At 48.9% G+C, this 14,577-nt stretch overlaps 1 protein-coding gene across 3 annotated transcripts in view; it reads left to right on the forward strand.

Annotated features, from left to right (window-relative positions):
- Positions 1-218: 218 nt before the first annotated feature.
- AAK1 (AP2 associated kinase 1) overlaps positions 219-14,577 on the forward strand; it is a 72,833-nt gene continuing 58,474 nt past the window's right edge. For 2 of the 3 annotated variants that reach the window (XM_082072529.1, XM_082072530.1), the window contains exons 1-2: positions 224-564; positions 664-989. In XM_082072529.1, the coding sequence (XP_081928655.1) occupies positions 827-989 (163 nt within the window). In that variant the 5' untranslated portion in view covers positions 224-564; positions 664-826. Of the gene's footprint in view, positions 565-663; positions 990-14,577 lie in introns of all 3 variants that reach the window. The other variant, XM_082072531.1, reaches the window with a different exon arrangement.

Genomic DNA, 14,577 nt, shown 5'->3' on the forward strand with positions numbered 1-14,577 from the left:
CGCCCCCTCACCCCCTCCCCGCCCTGGGGAGCCGCGCTGCATGCCGGGAGTTGTAGTCCAATGCGCCCCCGCGGCAACGCCTGCTCGGTGGGCGGGAACTACCGCTCCCAGCGTGCCCCGCGGCAGGGCCGCTGCCGCCATTCCACCCACCCCCCCACCCGAAGGGCGCTCGCCCCTCCGCGCTGTGGGGCGGCGGGTGGTGGCCGCGCTCCCGGGGGGCTCCGCCGGTGTCGGGGGGACATCCTGGGGCGGCGTGGCCGGGACTGGGCCGAGTCCTCCGGGCTGGCGGAGGCGCGGGGGCGGTGCTCCCGCCGGCAGCCGGGACTTCCTGTGACAGCCCATTTCCTGGTCGGATGGGGCCGGCGGGGGCTGGCGGCGGCGCAGGGGTCGCTCCCTGACGGGCTCGGTGGCCGCCGGGAGCTCCGCCAGGCAGCGATGCGGGCCCCGGGCCCTGCCGGCAGACGGCCCCCGCCGTGACCCGCCGCGGGCAGCCGCTGGGGCTGCGGCCGGCCGGCCCTGGGCGCCGCTGCGGGGTGCATGGAGGCGCCTCCCGCCCGCAGAGAGGTACCGGCCGGGGGGCCCTGTCAGCCGGGGCGGCCCTGAGGGGGCCGCGCTGTGGGGATCGGCGCCTTTCCCTCCCCGTGACCCGCTGTGGTTTTGCAGGTGTGAATCCCCGGAGGACCGCGCGCCTGCTCCGCTCGGCCCCGCCAGGCGAGGGGCCCCGGGTCCCCTCAGCGGCCTCGGCCCGGCCGGGGAGGAGCCAGCGGGGGCTTGGGACCTTCAGACAGCGTCGGCCCGTCAGCAGGCGGCTGCTGCCTCCTGAGAAATGAAGAAGTTTTTTGACTCTCGCCGGGAGCAGGGCGGCTCTGGCCCCGGGTCGGGCACCAGCGGCGGCGGCGGCGGCTCCGGCGGCCCCGGCAGCGGGTACATCGGGCGGGTGTTCAGCGTCGGCCGCTACCAGGTGACGGTGGACGAGGTGCTGGCGGAAGGTAAGACCCCGGTGCCTCTGGCCTTGGCCTCTCTTGCCTCCCCCTTTCCCTCATGAAGCTGGGAAGGGAGGCTCTGGCCTTGCCCTTGTGTTTTGCCTCCCGCTCTGCCCCTAGTTCCCCAAATATTTCCCTGTCCTTGACAGACTTGCCATCCAGTGGCATCTGCAAACTGACATTTCTGGTCTTCTCGGGTGTAAACCCAGTGTGAGTTTGCTGGATTTGGTTTGGTTTTGTTTGGGTTATTTTTTTTTCTATAATGCTTTAGAAATGGAGGGAATTTCTGAAGCTGTTTCCCACCCTCCCTAAACTGGGATTTAAAAAAACAAAAACAAAACCCCAAACCAAAGAAACAACCCCAAGCCAACCCAAAATTATCAAGTGTTTTGGTGCAAAACAAGGTGCTGTAAATGAAGTGAGCAGTGGTCTTCACTTTAACTTTCTTCAGCCAGTTGTCTCCTTTCCTACCTTAAGCAGAGAGGAATAAAACACTGGATAAATTCCTTGTAGGAATGTCATACCTATAGGTAGGCTGAGCAGAGCTACCTGTGGGCTGGGATGAGGTGTTTCTGTTTGTGTGCTGTTTCTACAGGGAAGTGGTAATCCAAATCACATTTTGTTTCAAAATAAAACACTTAAAGAACTGAAAATGAACAGAAGGGATTATAAAACTCTTAGGTGAGCAGTGCTTGCAGTGCAGCAAGCTGCTGGTGGTATTTTTTTAACTGTAACCAGCACTGCTGCTTTAACTATCACTTTACATTTCATTTGTTTGGGCTCTAAGGAACCTTCTGAGCGGCTCTGGCTGGTAACCTTACCCTCGACCTTCAGAGAGATGTTGGCCTCCTCAGAACTGCTCCTGGTCCATCTCCTCCGCAGCATCCTTTGCAATTTCAGTCAAAACAGTGTTTTGTTTTGCTCTTGTAATTGCGAAGGAGAGGGGAGCTGCTGGCTGGGAGCTGAGTGGGAGGACCTGTGTTGGCTTTTACAGAAAGAACCCTAAAATGGAAAAGAGACTCTGTGCGTGCTGTGTGCGTTCAGGTTTGTAAAGAGTGTACAAGAAAATAGATCGGTGTTCATGTTTCAGATGCGATTTCTGATATGTTGTGCTGCACGCTGGGCTGAGAACAGCTCTGAAAACAATCCTTCAGCCAGTAACTATAGTGATTTTTTTTTTTTTTTTCCTGACTTGACATTTGCAATATAGGTTTGCCTTGGCTGATATTTCCAAGGCCTTTTTGGCCCTAGGAGCTTAGGAACTACAAGAACTAAGCCTGAGAAGCCATCACGGTATTTTTTTTAATGCAGACTGGCCTCATCCTGCTAACATGGGAAAACAGAGGCTTTTTTTTGCTGATGAATAATCTGTTGGCAGGTTCTGCCCCGGGAAGCGAGCCGGTGTGTCACCGGGCTCTGTCCTGCTCGGTGGCTGAAGCTACAGCCACCAAAGCTGGAAGTACAGGTTGCACAGAAGTGCCTCCCCTCTGTACCTCACTGTCCTGGAGGAGCTGCTGCTTGGGGGGCTTTTTCCTCTGACTTCTGCTGTCTTAGCTGGATGGAGCACAGCCTGGTGTTGGCTGCAGCCCTTGGATCTGCACGCACAGGCCAAGCGAACTGCAGTGGGCCTGTGAAATAGGTGCTGTATTCTCTTCTTGCCCATGCTGCAAGGCGATGGAAGTTCTTTTGGTAAACTGTTTTCCCCACAGTTCGACTTCTGGTGTGGGCTATCTGAAATCCTTCCACGTGGTGAGTGAAGTCTTCAAGGGGACAGAGCAAGGTAGCTTGTAGGTTTGCAGGTTGTCGCCTCTTGCTGGGAACAGAGGGGGGAAAAATGCTGTTTCCTTTATAGGAAAGGTAGGTCTGGGGAGTCAGCGTGGGTCAGAGGTGCTGCTGCTTTATGTAATTCTGGCCTTTTGGTGCAGTTGTGCGTGTTCCCCAAGTGTTGGCAAACAGCATTTTTTCGCTGACTCAGCTGGAGACCTGGGAAGCTCGCTGGCAACCTGGTCCCAGCACGACTGATGTCTGAATCCTCATCTGGAAAACTTTTGTACCTGCAGTGAATTTTGGTGCTTCAGCAGCATTGAAAAGGCAACTTGTGAAGTCTTGGCTATTTCTGCTGAAAGGAAAAGTCCCCTGGGAAGCACTTAGGAAGAGGAGTATGCTGTGTGGGAAAGGAACGTATTTCATCACTGTTGCTTTAGAAGGGAGAGGAGAGGCCTGTGTTTTGTCTGCAGCACGTGAAGCCTACAAAATAAATGAGACGTATAAGTGGCTTAAAAGAACAAGCCTCTGAAATGGCAATGGATGGTGTGGAGGAGACTTGAATTGTAAGCCCGAGGAACTGCTTGGAGTGGAACTTCTGGAATGAAAAGTGTTGGGATTTACCTGTGCCTGTCACAGCTGTGACTGGGCACCTTGGTTCTGCTGAGCAGCTGCTGTGGGTGCCGGGAGCCTGTGGCGCAGGCACCGTGACGGCTGCCAGATGGCAGACGGCTCCACAGGCTCGCAGCCTCTTGTGTAGATCCCCCAAAATATCCGCTGTGCTTAGGTACGCTCCTCACCCCCTTAAAAATAGTTGTGTCTGGATGCTTGCTTTCCTGGGCGGGGAGGAGCATTCCTTCCTTTTGGAAGGAAGTAGATGGGAGTAATACAGAAGGAACTTGCCTGTTGTTTATCAATGGTGTTGTAATACCAGTGAATCAGTATTTTTTTTACAAACAGTATATTGCAATAGGTGATTCTTGGTTGAGTCTGTAGTCGTTTTGCTCTAATCCATGTGGTAGTATGAATAATCTCTTGAAAATTCCCCTCAAAGTTTGTGTGAGGATTAGCCAGGGAGTTCTGCAAGGCTGGGGCTGAGTCGAGGGCATCAGCCGAGTTCTGTTGTGTGGGCTGGGGGTGGTTTACAGACTTGAAGGTGCTTGAGGAGCTGAGATGGGTGCCCAGGAGGCATTTGAGCGTGAGGGTGAGTCAGGCTACTATCTTACTGGTTTGCTTATGAAACAGTGTGATCAAATTGGACGCTGCTTTTTGTCTATGCCTTTGTGTAGGGAAAAACAAACAAACAGAAACCCATCCCCAAAACCCACCTGGAGCTATGAGGTGGGTGCTGTCTCAGTGATGAGGGCCAGAACGGCAGAAACATTTAGAAGGATGTTACCAAGAGTCACAAATTGACTGAGGAGTTTGTGGGATGTGCATGTGTGGTAGATCTGGCACCACAAGCCACGTGTACTCTGAGCTCAAGCAGCCAAGGTGCGGATTGCCCCAGGGTCCAGTTTTCAGGGGCTCTGTTTTTTGTTACTCTGTGTATCTGCCACGTTGTAAGAGTGTTGAGTTGATTCAAGGCCTGTAAACACTGATGGGGTGTGTGTTTGCGTTAGGATTTTTGTCTTGGTCTCCTTCTAGCAAAAGGTACAGGCTGCATGTCTTCAGGCCTGTGAAAAGTCTCTCTTTGAATTAGTAGGATTTTTCTGAAGGTGCTACTTGTAGTCTTTTCCCCTTAAAAATGTGTAAATTAGGGGACTCAGCTTTAATTGCCAGGCATTTCCCTGACATGTTTTTCAGATGTGTGCTGCTAGCTAACGTATATTTTGAAGCATTAACGGTAGACATTATAAACCAATGCGAAATTAGCTTCAATTTGCCAGCTTCATCGTGGGTTTTGGGCAGACCTGCAGACCGGCACGTGTTTGAGGAGCTTGGTAAGGCTGTGAGTGCCCAACCTGTGCCCAGTGGAGACGGAGGCCCCAGAGCTGCTGAAATGTGTGGTTGGCCCCATTGCAGAGAATTTACAGCCAGCGTTCCCTTTCCCCACAGCACCGTAGCCTGAAGTCACTAAAATTACATGGTAACTTCTTCTGAAATAACTTAACTTTAAACCAAACCCCATCTTAGATAAATTTTGCAGATTTCCATGACCCTCAACCCAATTCCAGTGTGGCTGTGTTCAAGACATCACTTTGAAATGTATTTTGCCAGCTCTTGCCTTCTAGCTTCTGCCAAGTGCCAGCTGCTAATCAGCTGACCAGTGACATTTGGATTAGGAATTAAACTATTTCTCCTCTTGGAATGGGACATGTGATTTTAATTCTTTTTTTCTCTATTGCTTTCCCTGTGTACCTTGTGATGCAGGGCATGTACATGTGCTCTGCAGTGCTAGGGGGATATTGGCTCCTCTGTGTTTTAGTAGTCTGGTTTTTAGAGTGTACAAGCCAGGCAAACTGGTGAGGAATCCCAAGTGAGTTATTGGGTAAATGTCGAGGGATCCCAAGTGCTTTGGCGCTTTTAGCAGTGCAGGTTTTGCTGGGGCAGAGTGTGCGCCGTGTCCCGACGTGTCATCAGGAGGCAAAAGGTGTTAGTGGATTTAACTGCCTAAGAAGTTGTGTAGCCCGGAGACTTGCATCGTCGAGCCGCGCTCGGAAGGTTTATGCAATGTGTCAGAGAAAGGGGCTGTGATCGTACAGGGGGTGGCTTGTTTCTTATGTAACAGCTATAGTGGCTAAAAGCGTGTTTAATGGCACAGTTGTCCCCCCGTGACCGCACTGGGCTGTTTTCTGCAGTCATCTTCCCTGTTAGAACAGAATAGTTTCTAATACAAGCAGTTCTGCAACAGCCTTATGAAACTCGTTTACTTAGCTTAGTTTTGGGATTCTGGCCGTGGAAAATACGGGGTTTAACTATCTAACTGAGGCTTTGTGGAGTGTTCTAGTAGCTGTATACAGACAAGTTACCTCTGGTTGTGACACCAGCAGTGACATTTTTGTATTTAAGGAGAGCATGGACCACTATAGTGTTTCTGTTGTGTCACAGGCCTTCTCCCCTTTGTACGGAGCTGATCAGCAGTTGAAGGGAGCAGGTGGGAAGTTATAAATGTGCTGAAGACAAGCTGGAATCCACTTTGGGTTTAGCACTTGCTGCCTTCCAAGCTCACCCACCTGCATTAATCACGGCTAATGAGGGGTCAGAACTGACTGGTGCTGCACACTCGCATTGGGACTGGCAGCTGCTGCCTTTGAAGGTGACTTTTTTCAGTGAAAATGGTGATTTGGACAGACTGTTGGAGCAGCAGCTTGCCAGCTGCAGGACTTGCTGCTGCTCTTCTGGAGAGTCACAACCGGTTTGCCTTTGTTTGTAGTAAGTGTGTGTTTACTTGTGTTTCACATGTGGAAGGAGACGGGAAGTCTCTGAGGAGAAACATGCCATGAGCAAACTCGGTTTGCAGAGGAGCTCTCTTTTGATAATGAGAGGTAACTGAATAAATAAGTTTCCCAGGGAGGGTTGCCTTCTTTCTTGGATGGAGAGACATGCAGGATGTCCTTGTGCTGATATTGTTTGTTTTGAAAACATACCTCCTTCAATCAGATCCTGGCTGTTGTGCTGCTTTCAATGTGGGAACAATACTGACAGTGCCTTATAAGCACAAGGAAAACATTTGGAAAGGCTCAAGTGAAACACAATTGCAAGGTAATTCTCTCTCATTTGTGGCGTTTTATCATTAGGGAAACTTTCCTTTTCTCCTTTTGTGGGAGGTCCGGGATTTGGCGCAAAGCTAAACACAGGTTATTGTTATCTGCTCACAGTAGGATGCAGCAGAATGAAGGCACAGGAGAGCGGCCACAGCTCCTCGCTGCCCTGTTGCCAGAGTATCTGAACCCAGCCATCATCTATAAAAGTGTCCTTCTGTTCCTTTTGGGGCTGCTGGGAAATAATAGACTGAGATATGAAGGTGAAGCAGTACAGTGTGTGTGGCCAAGTCAGGAATTGATCTCTGGCCTTCCAGATTGAGTGCTTTAATTGCAGTCTGTGTTTTCTCTCAAACGCGGCCTCTGCGTGTGTTTTAAATGGGCGTGCTCTTGGCACACATGTGATTTGGGCATAGATTTATGTTTGCTTTGTGGCAGAACCCCTGCTGACATCAGGACCCTGGGCCATGTGTCACAGGATTGGATTAAAGACTTTTTTGGAACAAGATGCTTGTAGCATCTGGTTTGCTTCATGATTTTACTGAAACAAATTACATACCGGTGACGGGTGATCTCATAGATTAAAAATAAAAAAAGCCGTCAGCAGCTGAGTTCCCCAAGCACAGACTTTGTGTGCGTGTCCCTCCGCAGCTGAGCTGCTGCTGCGATGAGCACAGGTAGATCTGATCTGCGGTCCTTCCCTGTTAGGAACACTGGGTTTACTTCCTATTTAGTGTTCGTAAGGCTGTAATAGGGAGGTGACCCCAAAATGTGCCTGTGTGAACTTAAATAGCAACCTGGCACGCTGCTCTAGAGGGTGTGATAGTGAAATACGTGCTCTTCTGAAGCTATCCAAATGCACATCTGTTATTCAGATGAAATCTTAGCTTGTATCCCCTTTACTTCTCTAAGCTAAATGGTGCTTGCAAGGTCAACGTGTGCTTTTGCGGCACAACTCTGACAGCAGTAAAATAAACTCGGAGCTTGTCTCTTCAAGAAATGAGAAGCACAATGCGGACTTACCCTGAACAGCGGTTTCTGTTCAAAGCAGCATCGCAAGCGAGATGAACCCTTGGTTTGGTGTGGAATACCTGTTCTTGTGACTTTCCTGCTATCCTGGATTGTGCATGGAAGCTCTTCAGATGTTACGGGAGTGAGAACGATACAAAACTTGGACTTTTCCAAGTGTTTTAAAGTACTAAAAATGAACGCAAATAAGCAGTGCTGATGTGAGAGGAGCACAGAAGGGCAGACCTGTTGCTTTATATGCTTTCTCTGAGCGACCTGCCTGCAGCAGTGATGCTTTAGTTACCTGTCATGAGCCTCTGAAGGATTAATTGCTTCTGACTGTAGAAGTGCTTCAGAAATAAAGACCTTCTTTCCAGCGTTTAGCTGGTTCTTGGGAGGAGTGAGCTGGATCGATAGCAAATCCCTGCCTTATGACTGCGTGTGTGCATATGAAGATATTTGTGGCTGCTGTTGACCTTTGGGCTCCGATCCAATAACTCTCTTCATGACCTTTGGCAAGAAGATACACAAATGGTTGGTGTTGTCAAAGATATGCTGAAATTCTTAAAGAAAGCATCCTTTGAAGTTTCGAGGAGGATCTGTGAAAGCACGTGTGTGCACGTCCTTGTGCACCGTCACCCCTGCCTTTCTATTTTAGCTGGATATTGTAGCACCTCTCATCAGGCAGACATATGTGTGGTGTGCAGAGCTGATGAGGACCAAGGAACCAGCAGCCAGGCAGGATTCGGTACCCTCAGGAGCCGCTGCTTGGGGGAAGAGGCAGCACTACGTCTCTGGGCAGAGAGAAGCCAGGATGGCTCCGTGGCTGGGCCAGAAAGGTTCTCTTGCTGCAGGATCCCTGGTGCTTTCACTGGAGTTCTGCAATTGCCCCATTAAGCAATTTACACACTTGGGAGGTACCTGCTGAAGTTGTACGATGTCTCTGTGCCGTAGTTCCCCGTTGCAGGCCAGGCAGCATCAGCAGGATGCCCATGACCATGCTGGGGAGCAGGTGGTCTGGACACCAGCTGGTGTGTGCTGGATATTCCCTGGAATATCACAAGTGCTGCGTGCGGAGCTGAGAGTGTTCTGACTGAAGCTCTGAGGCTGCATGTTCATTGCAGCCCTTCTAGAAGTCGGTGAGTGTAAGATGACACAAGAAGCCATTTGTCATTTGGTAAGATCCTACTGGTTCTTTTTTTTTTTTTAATTATTGGTTATGTTTTGTAAAGAACTCAAGGAATGCATTGCAGTGCACTGCCGTGTGGATTGGGGGGTGGCAAAGGGTGAAGGAGGGACAGTGTGGCAGAGAGGAAGGGAAGGGGCAATAAGGTTGTGGGCAGACTGTCCCGGGCTGCCTTGAGTCCATATTTCAGGCAAAAAAATTTGTGCTGAAGTCAGAGCCTTTCTTTTGGCCTTTACCTGTTGCTTTTGAGTTAGATGTGCTTACAGATACGTGAATATGAGTTCACTCTCTTGTTTCTATACCCAATTACCAGTTGCAGTTGGGACTGTTGTGCTGTCTCTGCTCTTCAACGAACATGCAGACCCCTGTGTACAACAACCTGTGGCTCTGTGCATGGTTGTTCCCCTTCCCCTCTCTGCAAAATAAATAGGTGGTGGAAGGAAGGCTTATAAAATTATTTTACAAATGAGAAACTGAAGCCCATGAAGATGTCACGATTTGATAAGGGCTATATAAGAAAGCAGTGACAAAGCCTTGTCTTAAATGCAAATCTAACTCCTTGTCTGGTGTTTTAACCACGCTGTCATTAATATTCATGTCACCATAGCATCGAGGAACTTCTGTTGTGGACTTGGGTGCTGTGTCACCCAGCGCAAACCCAGAGCAAAGTCTGGCTGGGCTCGGAGGTCCTGGGCGGCCCTTGCCTGGCCCTGCTCAGGCCCAGTGTTTGGGTTTAATACAGCTCCTGTGCTGCCACCTCCGGACACATGTTCAGAAAGAGGCTTCGCTGCGTGCAAGTGGCTGTAATCTTACAGCTGATTGTGATGTGATAATTAACACAGTATCTGCTAATGATCTGATGTTATTCGGAGATCACAGGGAACACACAAACTCGGTGCATGCAGCACTCAGTGGAACATGTGACAGGATTAAACATGTGTGGTTTTTTTTTTTTTTTAGTTAAAATTTTTGGAGTAGGTCAGGGTGGTTTTCTACCTTTTGCTTTTATTTTAAACTTAACAACAGAAGAAGTACTTACATTGTACTTTCAAAGCTTTTTGTGCTGCTGAGCAGGCTAGAAGTGCAGGTATTTGTATATTATATGTAAGCTGGGATTCTCAAGCAGTTATGTAAGTTCTTTTAGGCTGATGAATTAACTCTCTAATAACGATGGAGCTTGTGAGCAACAGTCACAAGGCTGCAGGTTCTGGACCCCTGCAGTCCCTTCCTGTGCCCAGACATCTGACAGATGGACAGACATGTGCCTATTCATAGAATCATAGAATCTCAGGGTTTGGAAGGGACCTGGAAAGCTCATCCAGTGCAATCCCCCCATGGAGCAGGAACACCCAGATGAGGTTACACAGGAAGGTGTCCAGGCGGGTTGGAATGTCTGCACAGAAGGAGACTCCACAACCTCCCTGGGCAGCCTGGGCTGGGCTCTGCCACCTCACCATGAAGAAGTTTCTTCTCAAGTTTAAGTGGAACCTCTTATGTTCCAGCTTAAACCCATTACCCCTTTTCCTACCATTGTTTGTCACCGAGAAGAGCCTGGCTCCATCCTCCTGACACTCCCCCTTTAGATATCTGTAAGCATTAATGAGGTCACCCCTCAGTCTCTCTTCTCCAAGGTAAAGAGCCCCAGCTCCCTCAGCCTTTCCTCACCCGGGAGATGCTCCACTCCCTTCAGCATCTTGGTTGCCCTACGCTGGACTCTCTCCATCTCTCTCCTTCCTCACCTGTGGACATGTGGGAAAGCTCAAAGCCCTGCATCATCTAGGGCTGATTTTTTTAATTTTAATTTTTCTTTATGCTGAATGCTGGATCCCGTGTGCTCCTGACCGTATGCAGTTGTTTGAATTCCCTGAGCGCTGCCTGGCGGGACAGGAGCTGCCTCTCTCTGTGCTTGGCTTGTACTGCGGAGTTGAAAAGTTCATTGCTGTCTTCAGGGTCCGATTAGCATATCATCTGCGAGAGGAATATTATGGAGCCTTTAAGTTGTGTTTTCCTGTTACTCAGTGAGATGGCACTTCCGCGGCTCATGAGTATTCTTGTAGTTATGTGGGAGACCTGAAAAGGTTGAAATTCCTGGGTTTAAGAAGAGATTTGGTTGACACAAACTACCATCCGCTGTTGTGAGGCTCTTACAGTATTGTGTTCGCTGTAAGCTTGAGCTTTTCCCAGAATGTCTAATATGTATTGGGGTATCTCTTGTTTTTCATGCTGCTTTGCTCAGTGGGGATGTCTGGATGCTGCCATAGCAATCAAAATTCCTAAAGGCCTGACTTGTTGCCATGAACTCCCTTTGGATCCCGGCAGAGTCGCTTCCCCAGTGCAGTTTGCTGTTCCCACAGCTCCCGTAAGCTCCGGCTGGCCCTGCAGGCCCAGCTAAAAAACATTCCCAGCCCTGCCCAGCTTAGTCCTTCTCCTTCCTCCCCACCTCCAGCTCCAACGTGCTGTCTGCTTAACTAGTTGTGTTTTTTCTCTCCTCTCCTGTGATTCACCACTTTATGCCTTTCCAGTGAAGCTTCTCAGCCGCACGCGGCTGCTGCAGCTTCTTGCTGGCTTGGCGGTTTCAGTGGCGTTCGCTCAAACCCCGTCATGCTCCGCAGCATGTTTGTGCCAGTGCTCATTTCACTTGGAGATGAACGAGGTTTCAGATGCTATTAGCAGCTGCTTGGAATAATAGCAGCTGAAATGTTCTTTTTAGAGGGCTGACTGATAACTAAACAAATGATTTTTTTTTTAAGCTGCGAGTTATTCGTGACCCATTAATTTTTTTTTTTTTTTTTAGTCTTACAGTGGAAGTTCAAGGACTAAAATTATCACAATAGAGAGGGACTGAGTCTGCTTTGCCAAGTAATCTGCTCGGAGGCAGCGTATCTTGCTGCATAGTAATAACATGCTGCTCCATCAGCTTTGAGTTTCCAAGCCTGCATGTCAGGGAGGAACCGAGTGGATGCACAAGCCTGTAGAGCACGTGCCTGGAGAATCTGCCCATGTGAACATCTAAATGTGCTGCCTTCTGTGAAGGCCAGTACAGCTCCATAGCATTTAGTGAGTTATTTGTCCCAAAATTGCTGTCACAAACACTGTGAGACTCTAATACCCCTCAATTAAGGTATCCAGGCTGTGTTCTATGTTCTTGGAGGACGGGTGACGAGCTGTTGCTGCCCTTGGACTGGAGCTTTTGCAAAGGGAACGCAGAGTTCATGCACAGGATGAATTCTGCCCACTGATCATTTTAGGCCTTTAATATGCTGTTGTATGGCAGAGATTAATTTCCCTCCCCCCTGCCCCACTTGTTTGTCTCCCCTCCTTTCTCTGCAGTCTTGTGACTTACAGCTTCCTTTTTTGACCTTCTCCATGAACCAGGAGGAGTATGGTCTAGAGAGGAGTGGCTCTTATGGACCTGTAATGAGACAGGGCCCTTAACGCAAAGAAAAGAAGTTAAACAGCTTTCAAACAGACCTATCAAATTAAAACCTAGAGAAGTGAGGAAGAGGCGGTTAAGCTTTTTCCCTATCATCAGTGCAGTGAAAATGCCTGGGACTGTATTAATATTTTGTGGCTGATTGCAGTTGTGAGTGTCATAGATGATAAACTAAATGTTCACCCCAAAAACCCACGACAGCCCCTGGCCAGCCAGCCTTGTTCTCCTAGACCGTGCTTCTGTTCTGTGGTGAGTGATGTTTCTGGCTGTATTATTTTGCCTAATTTAGGCACTTGTGGCCGTGATTGCCACTCAAACATTAACTATGACATCCTGCCCGTTTAAAATGCGCCCAGAAGAAGGTGGAGCCTGTAAATCTAAATCTGTCTTGTCATGGCCTAGATATTGCAGCAAGGGCCCTATAATTATGTTGGTAATATTGGATAATCACATTAGGATTCTCAGCTATGGTAAATCTGTAGGGCTCGCTGTGTCCCTGCTTTGCTCCTGCCGTGAATCTGACCCACAAGCTGGGCCTGACCTGAGCCCGTGTGTTACCTGGAGAGGAGCCCTTTGCTCTGTTAGATTTGCCAGGCGCTCTGCTAAAGTTTGGTGGTATTTAAAGACGAGATTAAGCAGCGCTGCAGCCGGGGCTGTGAGAGCTGCTGTTTTCTTGAGTCGGTAGTGAGAGGAGTTTCTAAATAGCTGGGTTTTGCCTGCACGCTTGGGCCTTTTTTATGATATTGGGTGCAGATCTTTGCCGTGTGTTGTCTAATGGATGCACGTGATTCTGGAGATATCTTTGTAGCCGTCGTGGGGTTTTTGTGTGTGTCTGTTTATTATATTTTTGCTTTCCCTGTACCACTGAATCAGTTGTGCAGCAGTTGCATTTGGTATTTGCACACAGCTGACGCAGATGCCGGGCTTTCCATGCCCGGCAAATTTGCTCAGCGCGAAGCTGCCGAACAGATTGTTGCTGGCCAGCAATGGAGGCTCCTCTTATTTTAAGCCAATAGAACATGCAAACTGTATTGCTCATATGTGCAAATGTACGCTGTGGAGGCCAAATTCTTTCTAGAATTTTTTGGAGAGAATTTTTTGCTGTTTACACAGGTTATCGCTGGTGGAAGAGAGCAGAGCATCTCGCCTGAACCTGGATACCTCTGGAGCCGCAGGGCTGCACATAGAATTCTCTCTGCCGCAGGCTGGGAAACAGGATTGAATGACAGTTTGTGAGCTGCTCTGTGCTGGGGTTGGTACGAATGTGAACCAGGTGAACTCAGAAGATTAATGGGTGTCCCAGCGCTGTTTCCTCTGGCAGCAGGAGCAGCCCGTGTAGGAGGCAGTGGGTTATCCCTGGTCCTGGCAAAGTTTGAATATCCTTCAAGGGTTTGTCCTATGCAAGGAGGACTCTCTCCTTGAATAACCTGACACAGACATGACATGTGTGCATGCTCCTTTTGTATTTTCTTTAGTTAAAGGGACTCTAGAAGTATTTATAAAATGAGAAGCTCCGTTTCCCGTCAGTCAGTTTAAATTGGAGCTCTCTTGACTTTATACAGTTGTTTCACTGTTACAATCTTCTTTTGAGTATGGTCACTATTAAATTCCTGACCTTGTTGCAAACATACCTGCTTAGCTAATTTTCCGTCTGCTTGTCATCTCATCTGGGGAGATGCAGGTTTCAGCTGATTCTCCTGATATTTGTGCCTGTTTCAGGTTTCCTGGCTTGAAATCCTAGGTGTCCTTTATGCTTTATCTAGGCACTATCTACTTTCCCTGCAGTTCTGAAGCTCCGATTCACTCCTACAGCCACTTAAATGGGTGAAATTGGGAGTGGTTGTGACCATTGCCGCTTACACAGACGAAGCTCTTTCAGCTGGAGTTAGTGGCTTTTTTTTTTTTCTTGCCCTCAAGATAACTTGTAAATATTCAGACTATTTAACTGGTGGTTGATATTTCAAGTTGTGATTTGATAAGTTTCCCAGAGCAGTTCTATCTCCGCTCTGGTATTAAACCTTTTAAAGTGCTATTTAAGGGCAATGGAAGCAGCTCACAGAGACAGACTAACCCACAGCTGAAAGCTTAATAACCCAGCCAGAATCTGCGCTGATTTTTGTCTTGTTTTCGCGGTGTTTAACCATTCAGGTGAGCGTGGTGAGACACCGAGCTTGATCTTTCCTCTTGGAAAGCAAGGAGTGTGGGGACCTGCCCAGGGGCTGCTCCTGCGTGGAAGGAACCGCGGGGCATTGTTTGCTGTGGTCTCATGCTCCACAGCTCTTGGGCTGCACGGCCTATAAGCACTTTTATCTTTGTGTTTTAGAGCCATTGAGCTGGAGGAGAAAACCCCTGCACAGACCCGGATTCCTGATACATAGAGTTCATCTTAATAGTTTGTTCCAAACTGCTCGGAGATGCTGGGGCAGGCAGGACTTTCAGATTGAGGCCATTCCCTGAACTTGGCACTGTTTTACTTTAACGTAAGTCAAGTGACTTAAG

The sequence above is a fragment of the Streptopelia decaocto genome (genome assembly GCF_964273445.1).
Source record: "Streptopelia decaocto genome assembly, chromosome: 25".
NCBI classification, from domain to species: Eukaryota; Metazoa; Chordata; class Aves; order Columbiformes; family Columbidae; genus Streptopelia; species Streptopelia decaocto.